At 39.4% G+C, this 23,578-nt stretch overlaps 1 protein-coding gene across 2 annotated transcripts in view; it reads right to left on the bottom strand.

Annotated features, from left to right (window-relative positions):
• The window catches only part of LOC124607464 (protein melted), a 272,786-nt gene that overhangs the window by 120,016 nt on the left and 129,192 nt on the right, over positions 1-23,578 (bottom strand). For both annotated transcript variants that reach the window (XM_047139803.1, XM_047139804.1), the window contains 2 exons: positions 21,050-21,302; positions 14,187-14,287 (listed from right to left, as the gene is read on the bottom strand). In XM_047139803.1, coding sequence (XP_046995759.1) covers positions 14,187-14,287; positions 21,050-21,302 — 354 coding nt within the window. The remainder of the gene's footprint in view (positions 1-14,186; positions 14,288-21,049; positions 21,303-23,578) is intronic.

The raw sequence follows: 23,578 nt of genomic DNA, 5'->3' as shown, positions 1-23,578 counted from the left end.
ATTTTGAACTGAAAATCATTTTCAGGGGCAGATGTGGACCATGGTGACAATATGTTGATTATGAAGTGCAGCATAAAACAGAGAGGACTGTTAAAGCCTAGGAAATTAAGGAGATGGGACTTGGATAAACTGAAAGAACCAGATGTTGATGAGGGTTCAAACAACAAAGCATTAAGTAATGGTTGAGTGAAAGAGAAGAAAAGGTTATATTATGTCATAAATCGGTAGCTTTAGGAGATTAAGTGAGACAGCACAGCATCAAATAGGGGAAAAGACAAGGTCCAGTAGGAATTCTTGTATAGTTCATGGGTACTGAATTCAATTGATGAAATGGAAAAATAATAATAATAATAATAATAATAATAATAATAATAATAATGCAGCAAATGAAGTAGGCGAAATGGAATACAGGAGCCTAAAAAAATGAGACCAACAGAAAATGCAAAATTGCTGTGCAGAAACAGCTAGAGCACAAATACAAGGCTGTAGAAGCATGCATGACACAGGGAAAGAGAGGTACCACATTTAGAGAAGCAGCTATATACAAGAAGCGAAAGAGGGAATGCCAGAAGATGGAAGGCATACAGTGAAACCTCTATATAATGTTTTTCAAGGGACCACAAATTCTGAACACTGTATAGAGGAAAACACTATAAAGAGGAAGGCTTCCAATTAATAATTATAGGGCATTACTGAAGATTGGGATACCACTAATCAGCTTTGACAAATGGTGCCATAGATGTCATTTTAAATTTTCACAACACTATAATGTGATACTCATTGCAAATGATCAATGTATCAAATGATTAGTGTTTTGTAATTAAAACATAGGGCCTAGTAGGGGAATGGGTGAAAGTAAATGATCAGTTTGTACTGTAAAAAGTTATAACAGATTCTTAAGATATGACATCATTGTCCAAAGCTGACAGGTGGTACCCCGTTCTTCAGTTGACCCAATTATAGAATATGAGCCAAATTTTGTTTATGATATACTGAACATACTACATAAAAACACAGTAAATGATACAGATTAAAAAAGAATTAGTTACAAAAAAATTACTTTAATAATTAAATTATGAAACGGAACTTAAATTTGCACAAAACTCTAGGAACCTATGCAATCTGAAAACCACATACCTACGATTTTTTTAAATATTCAAGCAAGCATGTCTGCTTTCTATTTCTCCTAGACTCTATGGCAATCATTTCTTGCTCCAAATGAGCAGGTTGAACTACTGTTCTGTCCTCAAGTCTATGGGCCATCATATATCTCCTGAATGTTTCAAAGGCTTCAGCTGCCTTAGTATATGAGGGAACAGGGTCATCTTCCTTGTCACTGTCACTTTCACTACCACTATTATTCTCCAAGCTTCTCTCTGCAGTCAGCTCCTCTCCTGTGGTTGCCACGTTGTCATCCACAGACACAAAGTCCCCAAAAGTGACAAAATCACTGCCTATTAATTCGTGAAACTCTTGCAAATCACTTGCAACATCTTCCACAGGAGCTGCCATCTCATTTTGACAGAATCCCGCTTTTGTGAAACAGTTTTTAATAGTTTCAGCACTGACTTCCCTCCATGAGTGCATAATTAAATTCATTGCCTGTAAAATATTCAGCTTCAGTTGTTAGCTCTGCTAGCTTCCCGGATTTCTTTGGTCCATCAAATTCAAGCCTTTTTTACAAGGCTGTCCTATATTTAACCTTAAGGGCTTGTGTTATTCCCAAGTCCAAAGGTTGCATATGGCTGGTGCAGTTGGGTCGCAGGAAAATTACTTTCACATTTCTCAGAAAGGATACGTCTGGTGGATGTGCCGCACATCTTTCCACAAACAGCAGCACTTTTCTTGCAGCACTTCACATTTTGGCATCAGATTCTCTGAAACCAAGTTCATAACACTTCCTCCATTTCGTCGTAAGTCAATGGTTTCAAATGCATGCATTTCAAATTTCCACAATTCTCAAACCCTTCCATTATCGATGATCTGTTTTTCATAACAGTGTTGAGTGTTGAGGGGGCCAGTTCAAATTGCTTCGCTAGCTCCATGTGACCCACACCAGGAGATGCCTCCACTTTTTTTAATAGCGGTAACCCTCTCTTCCAGAGAAATGTTCTTCCACTTTTCACTCATGTCCACTGATGAAAGCTTAAAAAAAAAACATTATATCGAAGACACACTCTCACTAGACACATGAACTGTTTGCTGCTCAGCTCACACACCACTCTACGAATACAAAGCATCGACTGAAATGACGCCAAAAAGATGGCAAGCAGAATGTGTGTCACATGTCACATGACCGGGTTCTGCCGCTGACATATGAAACATGCTGAGTGTGGGCTTCCTGAGCCAGTGCAAACTGTGAATCCACAAAACGGAAAACGATGCGTCGACATCCAGTCACTTAAACATTATAAAGAGGTAAATAATGACCAGGGTTATAAAAATATGAGTGTTACATGGAGGAAATTGTAATATAGAGGAAACACAGTAAAGAGGAAAATTTAACATTGTTTATATGGGCTTTTAGTCGGGACTGAAAAAAACGGACGTAACATAGAGGAAAACATTATATGGAGGAACGTTATCAAGAGGTTTCACTGTATATGGAAGGGCTACATAAGGAAGATGAACTTGACAGTATTATGGAAAGAGAAGAGAAAAATAGATGAAGGTGAGATGGGAGATATGATCGTGTGAGAGGAATTTGACAGAGCACTGAGAGGCATAAGTTGAAACAAGGCCTCTGGGGTAAATGATATTTACTCACAATTATTGAGATCCTTGGAAGAGGCAGCCATGACAAAACTATTCCACCTGGTGTGTAAGATGTACAAAAAAAAGGCGAAATACCCTCAGATTTGAGGAAGAATGTAATAATTCCAATTACACAGAAAGCTGGTGCTGACAGTTGTAAATATTATTACCACAGTTACGTAAGTCATGTTTGTGAAATAATTACAAGAATTATTTACGGAAAGATATTAGAAATGGTAGAAGCCAATCTCTGAGAAGAAAAGTGACACTGACAGAATGATATTAGGGAATTAGACACTAAAAATAGTCTATGAATTTTGTAATTCGGGCAGAAAATAACTGATGGTAGCTGAAGTACAGAGGATATAAAATGTACATTGACAATTAAAAGAACAGCATTTCTGAAAAAGAGAAATTTGCTAACATGGAATATAATTTTCAAGTGTTAGGAAGTCTTTTCTGAAGATAGTGGACAGGAGTGTAGCCTTATACAGAAGTGAACCATGGAAAATAAAGCAATTTGGACAAGAGGAGAATATAAGTTTTTGAAATAGTGTAACAAATGTGGAGGCGCAAAATCAAATTGGGGAAAAAATAAATTTATGGTGCTACTCCCTTAAGGGAGGAATGTTTGACAAGAAACTTCCTGAGCATCAAGGAATCATCTATCTGGTAATGGACAGAAGTGCAGAAGAGTAAAAATTGTAGAGGGAGAGAATAGCTCAAATACAGTAAGAAGGTTCAAATCGATGTGTGTTAAAGCAGTTAAGTAGAGATGAAGAGGCTTGAACAAGGTAGACTAGTACAGAGGATTACATCAATTCACAGTTCAGAATAATGACCAGAACATTATCATTTGATGACATAAAAGAAAGCATGCCCAGTAGTACATGTACAGTGCACTGGGTGGTTGAGTGTATAAAAATTACAGCTTTACAAAATCTCAAATTTTTTTTAAAAAAAAAACTTAATAATGAAATGTGTGGTGGTTTCTTAACCTAGGTGTATGGAATTATGAAATTCCAGTGTCTCATTGGAAATCAAGAACTACAAATGAAGTAACATAATGGAGAGGATAATACTTCTTACACTAGTGTATCCAGATAATGGTAACTCTGAAATAAATACATACTGACTCCAGAAACCACTACAAGCATAAAGACACATTTCCAATTCATTTTTCTATAATGGAGAACATACATCATCTTTTAATTAGGCATTTAGACTCTGGTTGTACATAGATTGTACAACTGATATCGGATGAGTCAGTTACACTACAACACAGTAATGTACCAAACTAAATTATCATGTAACGACAATATTATGAAAAAGATTGCTATTCACCATACAGAAGAGATGTTGAGTCATGAATAGGCACAAAGAAAATATGGCTATACATTTAAGCTCTCAGCCAAAAGACCTTCTCCCGAAGTACAAAACACAGCCATTTGTAAAAAGACTACTTACACACAGATGACTGCTGTCTCTGGTTGCAGTGCCCGGACTATGGACTGTAAGTGCGCCTGACGGGAGAATCATTCCGGTGAGGGTAATGGGGGTATGGAGGGGGAGGGGGGGTTAGGAGGTGGCATGGGATGGGTTGGGGGGTGGGATAGCAGGGTAGGGATGGGGGAAGTGAAGTGCTGCTTGAGGGCGCATCCAGGGACATGGTGGATATAGGGTAGGGCTGTTAGGTACAGTGGGATGTTGGGGGAGAGGGAAGTGGAAAATGTACCAAGGGTCTCACTGAGGCCTTCACAGACCGAAATTACCCTCCCAACCTTGTACAGAAACAGATCTCCTGTGCCTCGTATCTCCAGTCACCTACCACTTGCCACCGTATTTTACAGACTATAATTCAGGGGCATCTTACACTTGAAATTAAAACTAAAACATCCAGTGATTTAAAATTCCCTCCAGTCTTGAAAACAGCCATACATTATTCGATGCTACAGGAAACTTACACTATGTGATCTAAAGTATCCAAACACCCCCAAAAATACACGTTTTTCATATTAAGTGCATTGTGCTGCCACCTACTGTCAGGTACTCCATATCAGTGACATCAGTAGTCATCAGACATTGTGAGAGAGCAGAATGGGGCACTCTACGGAACTCATGGACTTCAAATACAGTCAGGTGGTTGGCTGTCACTTGTGTCATATGTCTGTACGTGACATTTCCAGACCCCTAAACATCCCTAGGTCCACTGTTTCTGATGTGATAGTGAAGTGGAAATGTGAAAGTCCATGTACAGCACAAAAGCGTACAGGCAGAACTCGTCTGTTGACTGACAGAGATTGCCGACAATTGAAGAGGGTCGTAATGTGTAATAGGCAGACATTTATCCAGACCATCACACAGGAATTCCAAACTGCATCACGATCCACTGCAAGTAATATGACATTAGGCGAGAGGTGAGAAAACTTGGATTTCATGGTCGAGTGGCTGCTCATGAGCCACACATCATGCTGGTAAATGCCAAATGATGCCTTGCTTGGTGTAAGGAGTGTAAACGTTGGACAACCTGTTGTGTGGAGTGACGAATCACAATAAACAACGTGGCAATACAATGGGAGGATGTGGGTATGGCCGGTGAACGTCATCTGCCAGTGTGTGTAGTGCCAACAGTAAAATTCGGAGGCGTGGTGTTATGGTGTGGTTGTGTTTTTCATGGAAGGGGTCTGCACCCCTTGTTGTTTTGCATAACATCACAATACAGGCCTACGCTGACGTTTTAAGCACATTCTTGCTTCCCACTGGTGAAGAGCAATTCGGGGATGGCGATTGCATCTTTCAACACAATCGAGCACCTGCTCATAATGCACAGCCTGTGGAGGAGCGGTTATACGACAATAACATCAATGTAATGGACTGGCCTGAACAGAATCCTGACCTGCATCCTATAGAACACCTTTTGGATGCTTTGGAATGTCAACTTTGTGCCAGGCCTCACCGACCGACGTCGATACCTCCTCCTCCGTGCAGCACTCCATGAAGAATGGGCTGCCATTCCCCATGAAACCTCCAGCACCTGATTGAATGTATGCCTGCGAGAATGGAAGCTGTCATCAAGGGCGGGCCAACACCATATTGAATTCCAGCATTACCGATGGAGTACGCCACGAACTTGTAAGTCATTTTAAGCCAGGTGTCCGGATACTTTTGAGCAAATAGTTACCTCTATCAGGCAACACTGGATTTAACTGGCAGGTAGATCGATGCAACGAACACGAGTTGTGGGGATTAACAAGCTTGCTAACAGTGTCTCCCACCCGAATCACCATCACAAACCCAGAAGACTGTCTAGCCTATGATGCGCCATTGCAGTCTACGGTGCCAGTGAACTTGAACTGAAACTGATTTGTGTTATCGGTTGTTGTGGTCTTCAGTCCAGAGACTGGTTTGATGCAGCTCTCCATGCCACTCTCTCCTGTGCAAGCCTCTTTATCTCTAAGTAACTACTACAACCTACATTCTCCTAAAACTGCTTAGAATATTCATCTCTTGGTCTCCTTCTATAATTTTTAACTTCACGGTTCCGTCCAATACTACACTGATGATCTCATGGTGCCTCAGAATGTGTTCTACTAACCGATCACCACTTCTAGTCAAGTTGTGCTACAAATTCCTCTTCTCCCCAATTGTATTCAGTACCTCCTCATTAGTTACATGATCTACCCATCTAATCTTCAGCATTCTTCTGTAGCACCACATTTCGAAAGCTTCTATTCTCTTCTTGTCTAAACTATTTATCGTCCATGTTTCACTTCCATAAATAGCTACACTCCCTACAGATACTTTCAGAAATGACTTCCTGACACTTAAATCTACACTCGATGTTAACAAATTTCTCTTCTTCAAAAACACTTTCCTTATCATAGCCCTGTCGATATTTTATATCCTCTCTACTTCAACCATCATCATTTATTTTGCTTCCCAGATTGAAAAACTCATCTACTATTTTAAGTGTCTCATTTCCTAATCTAATTCCCTCAGCATCACCTAATTTAATTCGACTACATTGCATTATCCTCATTTTGCTTTTGTTGAAGTTAATCTTACATCCTCCTTTCAAAACACTGTTCATTCCGTTCAAATACTCTTCCAGGACCTTTACTGTCTCTGACAGAATTACAATATTGTTGACAAACCTCAAAGTTTTTATTTCTTCTCCATGGATTTTAATTCTTACTCCAACTTTTTCTTTAGTTTCCTTTACTGCTCAGTATACAGTTTGAATAATGTGGAGGATAAGCTACAACCCTGTCTCACTCCCTCTCCAATCGCTGCTTTCCTATCATGGCCCTTGACTCTTATAACTGTCATTTGGTTTCTATACAAATTGTAAATAGCCTTTTGCTCCCTGTATTTTACCACTGCCACCTCCAGAATATGAAAGAGAGTATTCCAGTTAACATTTCAAAAGCTTTCTCCACCTCTACGAATGCTGTAAACATAGGTTTATCTTTCCTTAATCTATCTTATAAGATAAGTCGTAAGGTCAGTATTGCCTCGTGTGTTCCAACATTTCTCTGGAATCCAAACTGATCTTCCCCAAGCTGGCTTCTACCAGTATTTCCATTTGTCTGAAAAGAATTAATGTCAGTATTTTGCAACCATGACTTATTAAACTGATAGCTCGATAATTTTCACATCTGTCAAAACCTGCTTTCTTTGCGATTGGAATTATTATATTCTTCTTGAAGTCTGAGGGTATTACATCTGTCTCATACATCTTGCTCACCAAATGGAAGAGTTTGTCATGGCTGGTTCACCCAAGGCTATCAGTAGTTCTAATGGAATGTTGCCTGCTCCCAGGGCCTTGTTTTGACTAACTTCTTTCGGTGCTCTATAAAACTTCCTCTTCCATTTCCAAAATATTGCCCTCAATTACATTGCCCCTGTATAGACCCTCTATATATGCCTTCCATCTTTCTGCATTCCATTCATTGCTTAGGACTAGTTTTCCATCTGCACTCTTGATATTCATACAGGTGGTTCTCTTTTCTCCAAGGGTCTCTCTAATTTTCCTCTAGGCAGTTCTATCTTTCCCCTAGTGATATATGCCTCTACATTCTTACATTTGTCCTCTAGCCACCCCTGCTTAGCCATTTTGCACTTCCTTTTGATCACACTTTTTAGACGTTTGTATTCCTTTTCACCTGCTTCACTTAATGCATTTTTACATTTTCTCCTTTCATCAATCAAATTCAATATCTCTTCTGTTACCCAAGGATTTCTACTAGCCCTCATCTTTTTACCTACTTGATCCTCTGCTGCCTTCACTTCTTCATCTCTCTAAGCTACCCATTCTTCTTCTATTGTATTTCTTTGCCCTGTTCTTGTGAATCGTTCCTAATATTCTTTCTGAAACTCTCTACAACCTCTGGTTCTTTCAGTGTATCCAGGTCCCGTCTCCTTAAATTCCCACCTTTTTGCAGTTTCTTCAGTTTTAATCTACAGTTCATAACCAATAGATTGTGGTCAGAGTTCATATCTGCCCCTGGAAATGTCTTGCAATTTAGAACCTGGTTCCTAAATCTCTGTCTTACCATTATATAATTTATCCAAAACCTTTGAGTGTCTCCAGGCCTCTTCCACATATACAACCTTCTTTCACAATTGTAAACCAAGTGTTAGCTATGATTAAGTTGTGCTCTGTGCAAAATCCTACCAGGTGGCTCCCTCTTCATTCCTTAACTCCAGTTCATATTCACCTACTACTTTTCCTTCTCTTCCTTTTCCTACTATCGAATTCCAGTCCCCAAAGACTATTAAATTTTCGTCTGCCTTAACTAGCTGAATAATTTCCTTTACCGCATCATACATTTCTTCAATCTCTTCATCATCTGCGGAACTAGTTTGCAAACAAACTTGTACTACTGTGGTAGGCGTGGGCTTTGTGTGTATCTTGGCTACAATAAAGCGTTCACTATGCTGCTCATAGTAGCTTATCCGCATTCCTATTTTTTTAATTTATTTATTATTAAACCTACTCCTGCATTACCCATATTTGATTTTGTATTTGTAGTCCTGTATTCACCTGACGAGCAGTCCTGTTCCTCCCGCCACCAGACTTCACTAATTCCCATTATACACAGCTTCCATTTCTCTTTTTAAATTTTCTAACCTACCTGCCTGATTAAGGGATCTGACGTTCCACGCTCCAGTCCGTAGAACGCCAGTTTTGTTTCTCCTGATGACGTCCTCCTGAGTAGTCCCTGCCCAGAGATCCGAATGGGGGACTACTTCACCTCCAGAATATTTTATTGAACTGCCGCTGCAACCACTGAAAAGGCTGCTGCCCCTCTTTGGAAACCACATGTTTGTGTGATCTCTGATCACGCACCCCTCCGTTGTGGTGGCACCTACGGTAGGGCTACATGTATTGGTGAGGCACACAAGTGTCCCCACCAACGGCAAGGTCCATGGTATATGTTGTGTGTGTGTGTGTGTGTGTGTGTGTGTGTGTGTGTGTGTGTGTGTGTGTTATCAGTAAAAGTACAATATTTTTGATACTAACTAGTTTCATAATGGAAAAAAATCAAAGGGATTCATATGATGCGGGTTATAAATTGAAAGTAATAGCAAATGCAGAACAATTTGGAAACAGAGCAGCTGAGCAGCATTTCGGCCCTCCACCAATAGAAAAAGCCATTTGCGATTTGCAGGGTAGTAAAGAAGAACTGAAAAAAATGGGGAACACTAAATGTGCAAATAGAAGACAGAATGCAAAATGGCCAAAACTAGATGATGATGTATTGAAACAGATTCAAGGACACTGCCAGAATGGCTCTTGAATTACGACAAAAATGATTCAAATACACATTTGTAGGCTAGCACTACAGTGGAACTTAACAGACTTTTAGGCGGAGTTGATTGGTGCAACAAGTTTATGATGTCATGATGATGCAAATCAAAACCAAAATAGCTGTATGAAAAGAAAATATTATCTTTCCATCGCTTTATTATTCAACACCAAAAGAAAACCAGTGTGGAACTGAGACAAATAGCGAATATGGACAAAACCCCTCTGACATGAAAGTTGCTAAAACATGTGGACATGATAAAATGCAGTATACTTTTGTCCTTTCATGTTGTGCTGATGGCACTCAACTTCATCCAGTGATCATTTTCAAGTACAAAAAAATTCAAAAACCTTCTGAAATACCACCAGGTGGTGTTGCTCATGTAATAAAAGGGTTGGATGGATGAGGTTGGTATGAAATTATGGACTAACAGAGTGTAGGAGAGAAGGAAAAGTGCTTTACTGATGAAGAGTTCTCTTGTTGTGCTAGATGTGTTTAGTAGACACTGAAAAATTCTGTGAAAGAGAAATTGAGGTATGGAAATAAAGAGCTTGCTGTTATTCTGGGAGGACTTACTTCACAATTGCAACCTCTTGATGCCTCGATAAATAAACCATTTAAAGAGTAAATGAGAGAGGAATAGAACAAATCGATGATGAATGAAACCCAACATGGATTCACACCGAAGGGAGATTTAAAACAAACTACAATCAAATAAGTGCATCAGTGGATACAACAGTTGTGGTCTAGAGTGTGAGCAGACATATTGTTAAATCTTTCAAGAAGTCCATCATAAGTAACACTCTCGATGGCAGTGAAGACCATCCTATATATAAAGGGGATAATGACGCCGACAAAGAGGAAGAGGAAGAAGAAGAAAGTTCAGATGATGATTTTCAGGTATTTTAAATGTCAGTTCAGTTTTATAAACTAAGATTTTTTTCAGCCTAGATTTGTAATCTAATGCTAAAATTGGTACACATCCTTTTTTAAAAAACTGCTTAAAAATTAAGGTTGGTCTTACAGTCTGTAAAATACGGTACCCAGATCTTACAGTCTGTAAAATACGGTACCCACAATCTAGCCACAAAGGAGCACTCCCCTCACGACTGAGTACCATAAGGACTTCAGCAACTGTATCACATTCTCCACCAGGGTTTTGACTATCTCTCATTGTGTCACGCATTGAGGAATTTAGTACCCACTATCTTTCCCACCTCTCCCACAATGGTTCTACACCATCCAATGAACCTATGCCGTATCCTTGTCGACCTCTCTCCACCCCTGCTCCCAACACTTGCCTCTTGGCTCATAAGCCTGTAATAGGATACAAGACCTGCCCCAAACATCCTCCCATCACCACCTACTCTAGTCCAGTCACAGGCCTCTCCTACCCATCAAAAATAGGTTACCAATGTACTGCTCTCTATATGGGCATCACGACAAGCTGTCTGTTTGCATGAATGGCTAGCCACAACCTGTAGCCAAGAGACAGCTGGACCACCCAAATGCTTAACACAATGCCCAACACAATGTGCTTCAATTCAATGACTGCTTCACAGTATGTGCCATCTGAAGCTTTCTTATGAACACCAGCTTTTCTGAACTGCGCACATTGGAGCTGTCCCTGCAGTATATCCTATATTCCCATTACCAGTCTTTTTTCCACTCCTATGTCTCTCCTTCACACACCCCCACCCCCGAACCTCGTTACTGCAGCCACTTGCAGCCCTACCCTGTCCCTGCATGCTACCACAAGTAGTACTCCTCCTTACCCCCAACACACACACCAGATTGCTTCTCCCATCAGGCACAGTTACAGTCTGTGGTCCGGCACAGCAACCACACTAGTGACGTGTGTGAGTTCAGCTTGTGTAAATGTGTATGTGACTTCTACTTCAGAAGAAGATCTTTTGTCCAAAAGCTTAAATGTATAGCGCTCTTTTCATTCTGCTTGTCTGTAACTCAACATCTCCTCTATATGGTGAACAGCAATTTATCCTTCTATTAATATTGTTGATAATCCATCCTAGGCGTTCCATTGTTTTAAATTCCCATGTAAGTGAGTAGTGACTACGTAGTTGCTTACTAAAGTCAATGAAAATGGAAATGAAGTCCCATGCTTCTTAACAGAGTGTAGGGGAACGATTCGGGAGACCTGCACCGCTGTACTAGGTAAGGTCCTAATGGAGGTAGTTTTCCATTGCCTTCCTCCAACAGTGATGGGGACGAATGATGATGATGGAGATGACACAACAACACCTAGTCATTTCGGGGCAGGTGAAAATCCTTGACCCCGCCGGGAATTGAACCTGGGACCCTGTGCTCCGGAAGTGAAAACGCTACCGCGAGACCACGAGTGGCGGACACTAAAGTCAATAGATACTGCAAAATTAAAGATTATAATAAAAACATAGCAACACAGAAGACAAGACTGGAAGGTGGAAGAAAATTATTGGTAATGCTTATTGCTGTATTTGGTTACTGAAGCCAATAGGCATTATCATTAAGCACCAACTGAAATTTCAGAGAATCTGAATGCAATACAAAAGAAACTGATTGCCTCACAACATACAATTTCAAGTACTGACTTAACTTCAAGGAAACTCGTCAAAATAAAAAGAACCAACAGTTTTTCTTAAAATATAATTAATATAATAAATTGTGCTGGATACATAATATATTACTTCTTAAAATAACAAACTTTAATCTCAGGTATGTATCCAGACAACTGCTGATTTCTTTCTTCAAAATGATTCGAGGATACAGAATTTTTGTGTGGCACAGGAGCAAAAAAGGTATGGGACGTTTCAAAAATATGTATTGCTGTTAGCAAACAAAGCAGCAGCACATTGAACTACTCACTAAACATACAAAAACAAAAGTTCAAATTCAAAATAATGTCACATCATCTACAAAATCCACACCCAGAACAAGATGTTTCTATTTTTCTACACTTACAAGCCACAATCAAGGGATGAGATCATTTCTGTAACGGATGGTCAGGCAAGAAGATAGTTGGCATGAAAGTGTTATAAGGAATATGACTACGTAGAGTACAAATAACTCTGTCACAATGGCAAAATTATCCATTTGTATTCCTCAAAGCTATTGCATAAACTATGATCAAGACTGCTATTAAAATACTGTGGAAGTATAGTACTCCACAACGAAAATGTTACTGTTATAGATGCTAACAACATGCTTTCCTGATCATCATAGGAATTCTGTTGTGCAGCATTGCAGACTATTTAGACCAGTACAAGCTCATGCTAATTCCATGTTCTTCACCAGACAGTTATCTCATAAAAGTGAAGACAAGGGTATAACTGAAGAAAGACTAAATAAAAAAAAGTCAGTATAACTGCTATGATGCACGACGTTTTGACTGCTGAAGAGATATTTGTGGTTTGTGTACTGGTAACATATTGCAGCAGAAACTTAAGACAATGAAGATGGCAGACCATCACAGGATTAATTATTTGGAAATGTGACACTATAGGAGATTACTTTGAATACCATGGACACACAGTAAACTAATGAATCAATCCTGAGGCATCTCAGCATCAGAACAAGACTGTCAACTCTTGTCAATCAAAATTAGTTGAAATGATTTGGTCACATTGCCAAAAAGCAAGAGGAAATTGAAAGAAACACTCACAGATGGTAAAAGTCAATTGCTGAAGACCTAGAGGATGCGTACCATTGCAGTGAATAGATGAGATTAATAGTTTAATTGGGATGTGCTTGCACCAAGCAAGTCACCATGCCCAATATAGAGCTTTGTGAAGACAGGTCATCAAAGGGCTTATCAATGAGGCCACTACATCCTTGTGTAGGGTTAGACCAAAGAGAGAGATCAATGTATGGTACCCCCACCTCCCAGCTCCAGTGCCTTTGCATAAACCATAAATCAAACAAAGATGAGTGTGGTACAAAAATTTCCTCCCATTTCAACTGCCTTCAATTCAGACCTTCCTTCACCTGGTCTCTTCATCTTCTTCATGGTCTTCCAATTGGTATTCATTCACATTCAGTCCATTCTAGTGTTCTTCTCACACAAGTCCAGCCCTTTGTCCACATTGTGTGAGATAGACAACAGCATGAAGTAGGGGGCTGCCTGTAGGGGTGAAATACAGTGGGGACTGTGTGTGTAACAAGATCACTACGATAGGTGTGAAGGCCTCACAGGAACCCTGAAAAGTGAGCCAATGGTGTTCTGGTGAGGCTACGAAGGCCCAGCAACCCAGCTGTGGACAACCCATTTGCTTTCAACAATAAAACGAACCTCAGATCATACAAATATATGGGGTAATTTAGAAATTAACTTGTCTGCTCTCTAACAAATGATGAGGTGAACAAATACAAGCTGTATAGAGAAATGCTTGGAGGAAAAGTTTATCAGCAATCAAATTTTGAATTTCAGATTCTGCTCAATTTTTATTTTATTGATTTTGAGACTTACTAATCACCCATATTTGGTAGTAAATCCTACCAGTGACATATTTTACCAGGCCACAATATGCATCAAATCATACGAAATTTACAAAAGCTGTTACACATTACTTTACTTTACATAATCTTCATATTTTATTTTTTTTAAAAAAGGCAAAGAGGTACCTCCTGCTTGGATAACTAATGGACCTGGTTGAGTTGTGGGCTGCGGGTATGATGTAGAGATTGACAGCATTAGGTCATCTCTCAACCCTGTACCACTGCCCCTGTAAACATGAGGAAAAACATAAGACAAAGAAGCAAACTCTGAATAGTACTTCAACTACTCGTGTTTAACTGCAAATATTATTGACATTAATTTGCATGATGTATCAAGATCTGTGTGTCAGCCAATTATTACATACACAAGAACACTTAAAACAGCACTTTTATTTACAAAGAAAGGGAAACTAACATCAAACAGTTATATGGTGTAAAATTTTTGCTCCTAAATCTGCAAGCAAATTATACTTGTGAGAAAGTTAGCTATTGTATGGCCAAAGAAAGACAATGAATTACAAATGTTAAAATTCAAGCTTTAAAAACAGAAGGTTCTTTCCTGAAAGATGACAAGATCAAGACTGGGAGAGGTCTCTTATATGTACAGCATGTGGTTCTTGTCCCTCAGAATTTATATTCCAATTTTTCTCTTTCTAAGCACACAATACTGGGAAAAAGGATGCGCAAGTTAGACGTAATCTGGCAATGGGGCAAGCACATGCTCTGTATGCCTGATTTCTATGATTCAGGTGGCAGACGAAGTAAGAAACAGCACTGTAGAGGCTAATGCCAAAGAAGACCTGCAATTTAAGAACCGTAAACATCACATTGCACTATGCCTACAATATCTATGTGGAAGGACCTGGAGCTCATTAAGTCCTTTGACACTCATGTTTCCAGTATTAAGTAAATTGTATGAACCAACATTATTCCTGCACATTTTCTAATTGCATAAAATATTAAGGACTTCAAATAAGTTTCAGGGCGTTAAAGAGCAAAAAAGGGAGATGTGACAGTCAGTGCCCTTATTTGTGTTGAACATGCAACAAGAAACTACTAGCAAACACCCCAGCAGTGAGTGTTTCTTTAAGGCTGACCTTGGAGATCTTACCTGCAGAGTCCCTCGGATGAAGAGTCAAAAAATCTAGCACTGGCTAATGCTCCATTTGCTCTATGCCAGTATAAGAGACTGCTGTATGGCACTGATTGTATGTGAGTGAAAAATTTGAATATGATATTATTCCACAAAGCTTCTTCTCCAATCCACTGCAGTAGTAACGTTCTACTTCAACAGATGCCAGTATCACAGTCACTTGCAAAATGGCCAACTTCAATATCTGTATTAGACAGCGTTCTGTGACGGAATTCTTGAATGCAGAAGGTGAAACACCCATTTGCTTTCATGAAAGACAGAAAAATGAGTGTGGTGATGCAACCATGGGTATCAGCACTGTTAAACAATTGGTTCATTGCTCTAATGAAAGTGAAAGGCAAACACTGCTCACTGACGAAGCACAGCAGCAGGCCAGTGACTGCTGTGACTCCACACAACATCCAGCGAGTTGACGACATCACTCATAGTGAGCACCAGATGACTGAAGATGATCTGTGTCACATTACCTTCCTTAGCAAAAGGCAGTGTGATGATGATTATTTAACAACTTGTTTACTCAAAGGTTTGTGCAACTTGGGTAATAAGAACATTAACCAAAATAATAGAGTGTCAAAATTGGATGGGAAGTCTTGCATCATCCTCCACACAGTCTTGACCTAGACCATCAGACTTCCATCTGTTCAGGCCACTAAAAGAAGGGCATTGTGGGACTGACTTTGAAGATGAGGACGCCATGAAAATGTCCATGTGTTAATGGGTTTGGAAGCTGAACCATGTGTTTTACCACACTAGGATACATCCCCTTATTAAAATATGGACCAAAATTGTGGAAATGGACGGAGATTATACTGAAAAGTCATAAATTAATCATCAGTGTTACGGTTTTCAACTTGTATAGTTCATGAAAGATAGAGAGAGAGAGAGAGAGAGAGAGAGAGAGAGAGAGAGAGAGAAAGAGAGAGAGGCAGGGGGGGGGTGGGGGGAAGAGGGAGGGAGGGAGAGGGAGAGGGAGAGGGAGAGGGAGAGGGAGAGGGAGAGGGAGAGGGAGAGGGAGAGGGAGAGGGAGAGGGAGAGGGAGAGAGAGGGAGAGAGAGAGAGAGAGAGAGAGAGAGAGAAGGTATTACTTTTTGACTGATCTTCGTAATAGCACTGTTTCAATGACATTTGTAAGAACTGACAAGATGGATACAATTGTGCCTCATCCCTCCCCCCGCCCCCTCCAGACCCCCTTCTCTCCCTCTCTTTTCTGAAACTCGTGGTTATTTTAGTTATTTTAGGTTCTGAAAGACTGAAGTTGTAATAATAGTAATAAATACAGCAGTGCAATGTATGCAAGGGCTGGTGAGGATATTATGAGTTTGTCAATACTGAATGACTCCTTAGGAGAGTATAATGTGTTCAGTAAATAAGTATGCAGTAATGACACTGAATGAGGCAGTGCAGCAGGTAAGACACTGGGCTCCATTCAAGAGGAACGGGGTCATATCTCCACCCAAAACTGTTTTCACATGTTGGCTGTTAAGGACATGATCGATTTCCTCCCCCATCTTTTTCAAACCCAAAATTGTGCTTGTCATCTGTGGGACATTACATTCTTTTCTTCTTTCCTTTTGTGGTAATAACAAGAGGGCTCTCGACAGTTCAAACCCTGAGGCAACTTGTTGTTGACTGCCAAAATATAACACACACATTACAAGCTCCATACAAAAGTAATGACTGTGGGGCTCTGTGATTATTTCATCAAAAGCCTCTTTGTCTAAAGATTCTTGAGTGCACATACAGGAACAAATGGTTACCCTATGATGTGTATATACTGATATTGTGACTGGCTCTAAGTTAGCCAACTTGAAGAATGGTATTCTCTCTCTCTCTCTCTCTTTCTTTCTGCCTAGTTCATTATGCTTTGGGAAGGGTACATGCTACCACCAATGTCCACTCTCTTTTGGGCATACTTGTGTGTTTATTCAGTGGTACAGATTAGCAAAAGCTCATCACAGGCCTTTGGATGAAGTTGCTTGACTTCTGTAGCTAATGGTTTTGCAAACCAATAGGACTTAAATGGTTTTGAATATTTTCTTCACTTCGGAATACTATGTTTGTAGCATAACACATATTTCTTGAGTCAGTTCCTCTTAAATGTAAACTGAACATTTTTCGATTCACTGAGCAAGATTTGTGGAGCAGTTGACACTTATAAGCAGGAAATATATTAGCTAACTTTTAGATGTGTGACACAAGCCGCTACGGACATGGGTAACTCTGTTACACTGAAAGTAGTAGTAGTAGTAGTAGTAGTAGTAGTAGTAGTAACAATGCTATGATCTTTGCAAGTTTATCATTCACGCTTCGCACCAGTATATAATTTAGAATATATGGCATAAATATTCTTCAAGTTATTTAGCATTTAACAGCTTGTTTACTTTCACTGCTCTTGCTTTCTTTACAGCTGCATCTATAGCTAAAGTTCCTGTTTCACAACACAGTAGAAAGAGGATCACTGCTCAGAATGACATCAAATTTGAATGGCATATTACTGACAAAAGGGGAAATGCCGAAGAAAAAAAACTAATGAAAATTTTACCAGTAGATGTTGCTGTAAGTGTCTTAATGTAAATGGGAGAGGCTACAAATAACAGATGACTCACAAGACGGCTTCAGTTTCAATTGCAAATTACACCATCTGTACTGTTCAATGTGCAAGACTGCACAAGTTTGGCAGTCAACAGCTGTTGAGGATATAAAATGTAGACTGGCTACGGAAAGGAAAGCGTTTCTGAAGAAGACAAATTTGTTAAGATTGAGTGTACATTTAAGTGTCAGGAAGACATTCATGAAAGTATTTGTATGGAGTGTAGCCATGTATGGAAGTGAAACATGGCAAGAGACACTTGAGACATGAGAATTGTACTAGGTGGTAGTGGGAGGATGTATGGGGCAGCAGCAGTAGCATATTCCACCACCTCTACCCTGCAACCCCCTTTTTCTACGCCCAATTCTCCTCTGTAAACCCCCACTATCCACCCAAGCCAAGATCATTATGCACCTCAAGCGCAGTTGCAGATGGGTCTTAACAGCCAGAGATGATAGTGCTCTGTCTATGTCTAACGAAGGACTTGGTCCGATAACTAATGTCTGGTAGTCTTTATTCAATGCATCTATGTGCCACTCAATGCCTCCTCTATGCAGTGCACAGCAATCTATCCTTTTCATACCATGTTTCCATCCTTCATTTACCATTGTTTGATATTTCACTGTTTTGCAATAAAATAATTTTTACTTTTCTTTTATTATGTTTTAAAGACATTATTTCTTTTCTGTCACAATGTATTTTGCGTTTCTCTTATACAGAGTTCTAACAGCAAACGTGCATTTTTATGTGAAACAGACCGTAAGAAACTGCACAAATATCAAGGAATTTCTTTTCTTCAGACTGAGTGAGAAATGTATGCTTTCCTTAACTTACAGACAAGGGAGAAGACACAACAGTTTACCGAAGTAGTTGGAATGTGAATATCTCTACTTATAATATGCAAAAACAGCCTAATAAATATGAAGTCCAGTTATTTATGAAGCAAACAACCATATGAAAATCTGGTTAAATATCTCCTGTGATACTGTGTACAAACTTGAAGATGGAATAAATACTTTTACCCCCTTAACTATAAACTGAAAATTACAAAGCCACATACAGGGTGATTCAGGAGGAATGTCACATTATTTATGAGGCGATTCTACATGTGAAAATAAACCAAAAAAGTCCTACGAACATATGCCCAATTTTTTATAATTACAGAACTGAAGACATGAGTGAATATTACTTATTGAAATGCCATGTAGGTACTGTGGTGGACAGAGTAATGGTGGGACAGGGTTGTGGGGGTTCTCCAACAGATGGCAGCACTGTGACAACAGCTACAGGTGTACCCAGTATGGAAGCGTGGGTTGGATTAGTGAGAAGTCGTGAGGCCATGTGGAAGTCATGCTTCAGTGTTCTTTAATTAAGCAAGTCCATTGTGTCTGAGAATACCAACATGCCACAGACCTGATGTTTACGCACAGGTACTGTAATAGCAGTGCTGTGAGGCTGTGACAGGTTACCAGAGACGTTTCCCTGATTGACAAACCCCGTGCCAGGATACTTCCCACAGTTTTTTAAACATTATTGAATGCGGAACACTGCCCAGTGTACACATAACATCAGAATATGAGGCTGTCCAGTCACTTGAGGAAAGGGAAGACATCACTGGAATGGTACACCACAACCCCTCCACCAGTACAAGCACATTAGCCATCAGCTCAACATTCCAAAAACATGAGCGTGGCATATTACATTCCGAGGGTTTGTACTTATTCTACGAGCAGCCCATGCAACATCTGCATGCATGTGACTCAGTAAGCAGACAACAATTTTGTGAATGGTTGGCTGTAAACAGAGACTGTGTGCAGTATACTTTATTTACAAATGAGGCTACTGTTGAACGCAATTCTATCATGAACATCTGCAATTTTCATGCACTGGTGATAGAGAACTCTCATGGCACTGGGGAAACACGATTCCAAGTTAGGTTCTCAGCGAATGTCTGGAATGGTATGATTGATGACCTGGTGATAGGGACTACATTCCTGCCAAATCGCATGACAGCCAAAGCATGTGTACATTTCCTGGTAGAAGACCTAACTGCACTTTTTGAAGATGTGGCATTACAGCAACAATAGCAAATGCACCTGCAATAAGATGGATCACCAATTTACTGTACCAGACCAGTATCCCAGTAACTGAACAACACATTTTGTCAATGGTGGATTGGCCATGGTAAACCCATTAACTGGTCTGCCAGATACCCAATCTAACCCCATTAGACTTCTGTTTATGGGGCTGGTTAAAGGGGAATGTGTACTCTACGAAGGTACTTGTTGCTCACATCACTGATGCTATTGCCCGCATTAAAACCGATGGAGATGATGTTCGATCAGCAACGTAATACACCCTCCAATATGTTGACAAGTGTATTGAGATGGGTGGGGGACTTTTCGAACACCTCTGTAGGAGGCATCAGTCATCTGTCACACCATTATTCTGTTCGGCACAGCGCCTACACCACTTTTCGACAAGTCTTGTCTTCATAATCATTCGTGGTTGTGTGTAGCCTTCAACCCGCTCCAGTTCCATAATGATAGAAAATTGAACACATTTTCACAGTACCTTTTTTGTTTATTTACACATGTAGAATCACTTCATAAATTATGTCAAGCTCCTCTTGATAATCATCCAGTGTTTGTCCTGGTGACATTTCAGTAGTACTACAAAGCAGACTTGGTAACATTAGAATACAGCCTGCCATTCTGAATCTTGTGTCACACACTCTTTCTGTTAAAAGTAATGCCTGTGCATTGCACTGCGAAGATTTAAATGTTTTCTGCATCAATGAAGTCTTGAGGCCTGAGGAAGACCACACACTGTCCCTCCATTTTTAGGTAATACACTTATTCTACCTTCACATGTAATATAAACATGGCTAGGTAAGCTGAAAAATGAAATGTCTACTTTGGAGTAAAGGAGACCACTCGCTGAAAAGCACAAGCACCCAGTCGTCAACATGCACACACAAAAAGAAAGAAAATTTGCTATGTCTTGGTGGTCATAAGAACCACAGAAACAGCTTACTTTTTGACAGATATTTATTTAAAGTGGATGTCTCAATCTCTATGATTAATATAGTTAAGAAAAAAACGTTCATTATTTCATGAGACTCCTGTAGCTATTCATTTAGGTGAAAATAGATCACCAATATCTTTAAAGTGACAAGAGAAATGAACAAGTTATATGGGCCATCTTATTATCAAGTATGGAATTAGAAAACAATGATTGGCTCACATGCTATTTTTGCTTGGTGATGCTGTTGTGGTGACAGTCACACCACCACTCGAAACATGTTGGTGATGTGGCACAGCTGCGGCCACAGCTGACACATGGTACTGTCTCCCTCCGCCTCCTGCTCCATTGATAGCTGTAACACTCCTATTTCCACTGGCTGCTGTTGCAACAGATATCTGGTTTATCTGTTGGCTTGAACTCAATCTTGTCATGCTCTTATGCAAACCTCCCACAGATCCAACACGACTGCCACCTGAAAAAAGAAGTTTATTTTTTTAATTTAATTTTGGTTGTGATCATGATAGTTTACAGAGTACATTACCAAAGTGTATGAAATTGTACATGCAAGGGACAAGATCCTTCACCAAAGAAGATGAAGTAAATATTCCAGAATTAAAATCAAGAACAGCTACCAACATGAGTAACTTAGAAGTAGATATCCTTGGAATAGTGAAGCAACTTAAATCACTTAATAAAAGCAAGTCTTCCAGTCCAGGCTGTATGCCAGTTAGGTTCCTTTCACAGTATGCTGATGCAGTAGCTCCATACTTAACAATCATATATAACCACTTGCTCAACAAAAGATCCATACCTACGGACTGAAAAGTTGCACAGGTAAGGTAGTAGGAGTAAGCCACTAAATTACAGGCCCATAACATTAACGTCAATATGCAGCAGGATTTTGGAACATATATTGTGTTCAAACATTATGAATCATCTCGAAGAGAATGATCTATTGACACACAGTCAACAAGGACTTAGAAAACATTGTTCTTGTGAAAAACAACTAGCTCTTTACACATACGAAGCGTTGAGTGCTACTGACAAATTGATTCCGTATTTCTAGATTTCCAGAAGGCTTTCGACACTGTACCACACAAGCGGCTTGTAATGAAATTGGATGCTTATGGAATATAGTCTCAGTTATGTGACTGGATTCATCATTTCCTGTCAGAAAGGTCACAATTCATAGTAACTGACGGAAAGTCATCGAGTAAAGCGAAAGTGATTTCTGGTGTTCCCCGAGATAGTATTATAGGCTCTTGTTATTTCTTACCTATGTAAACAATTTAGGAGAGAATCTGAGTAGCCGTCTTGGTTTGCTTGCAGATGATGCTGTCGTTTATCATTTGGTAAACTCATCAGAAGATCAAAACATATTGCAAAACAATTTAGAAAAGATATCTGTATGGTGTGAAAATTGGCAATTGACCTTAAATAAATAATGAAGAGCGTGAGGCCACCCATATGAGTGCTAAAAAGAATCCGTTAAATATCAATTACATGATAAATCAGTCAACTGTAAAGACTGTAAATTCAACTAAACATCAAGGAATTACAACTTAAATTACAAAGAACACACAGAAAATGTTGTGGGGATGGTAGAGGGAAGACTGTGTTTTATTGGCAGAACACTTAGAACATGTAATAGATCTACTAAAGAGACTGCCTACGCTACGCTTGTCTGTCCTCTTTTGGAGTACTGCTACACAGTCTGGGATCCTTACCAGATAGGATTAATGGAGCACACCAAGAAAATTCAAGGAAGAGCACCACATTTTGTATTATCGCGAAACAGGGGAGAGAGAGTCATTGATATTATACAGGATTTTTGGTGGACATCATTAAAACAAAGGTGTTTTTTGTTGCGCCGGAATCTTCTCGCGAAATTTCCATCATCAACTTTCTCCCCCGAATGCGAAAATATTTTGTTGATGCTGACCTACTTAGGGAGAAATGATCATCATAATAAAATAAGAAAAATCAGAGCTTGCACAGAAAGATATAGGTGTTTGTCTTTTTCTAAGCGGTGTTGAAGATTACAATAATAGAGAATCATTGTGAAGGTGGTTCGATGAACCATCTGCCAGGCACTTATGTGTGATCTGCAGAGTCGATGCAGATTTCTCCCTGTGAAATTACTAATACATCTAAATAAGGCTGAAATTATTTCTTACAGAGAAAGCAGTAAAACATAAGGTTGATAATGTGATAACATGAAAATCAGTTAACTTAGACTAGTAAATCATAAGAAATACATACACAAGATTATCAGTTACAGCTCTTTGGAGCAGGCGTGTGTGTTTACTCAGTGCCCTCATAAATATACGTGTTTTCTCATGGAAAAACAATTTACTAAGGCAATACTATAGCTTAAATAAGTAAATTAGTATCTATTGTGATCTATATATTGAGTGTGTCACTTTTACTTGCATAGTTCTCGTGAAAAGTTAACTGTTCTAAGGTGCAAGCTATTGGCGTGTGTGTTTACTCACTGTGCTTGTAAATATAGGTGTTTATTCGTGGAAAAACATTTTATTAAGGCAATATTGTAGCTTAAATAAGTAAATTAGGATCTATTGTGATCTATATATTGAAGGTTTCGCTTTTACTTGTGTAGTTTTCGTGAAAGGGTAACTGTTTTAAAGTGCAAGCCTTTGGTGTGGGTTTGTTTTTGTTATTGACCGCAATAAGTTATGTGATTAGTCACTAAGTTCCGGTTAGTGTCTGTGTAGCTTTATTGTGAAG

The sequence above is a fragment of the Schistocerca americana genome, chromosome 3, assembly GCF_021461395.2.
Source record: "Schistocerca americana isolate TAMUIC-IGC-003095 chromosome 3, iqSchAmer2.1, whole genome shotgun sequence".
Classification (NCBI taxonomy): Eukaryota; Metazoa; Arthropoda; class Insecta; order Orthoptera; family Acrididae; genus Schistocerca; species Schistocerca americana.
This window is presented reverse-complemented; position numbering and strand designations above follow the sequence as displayed.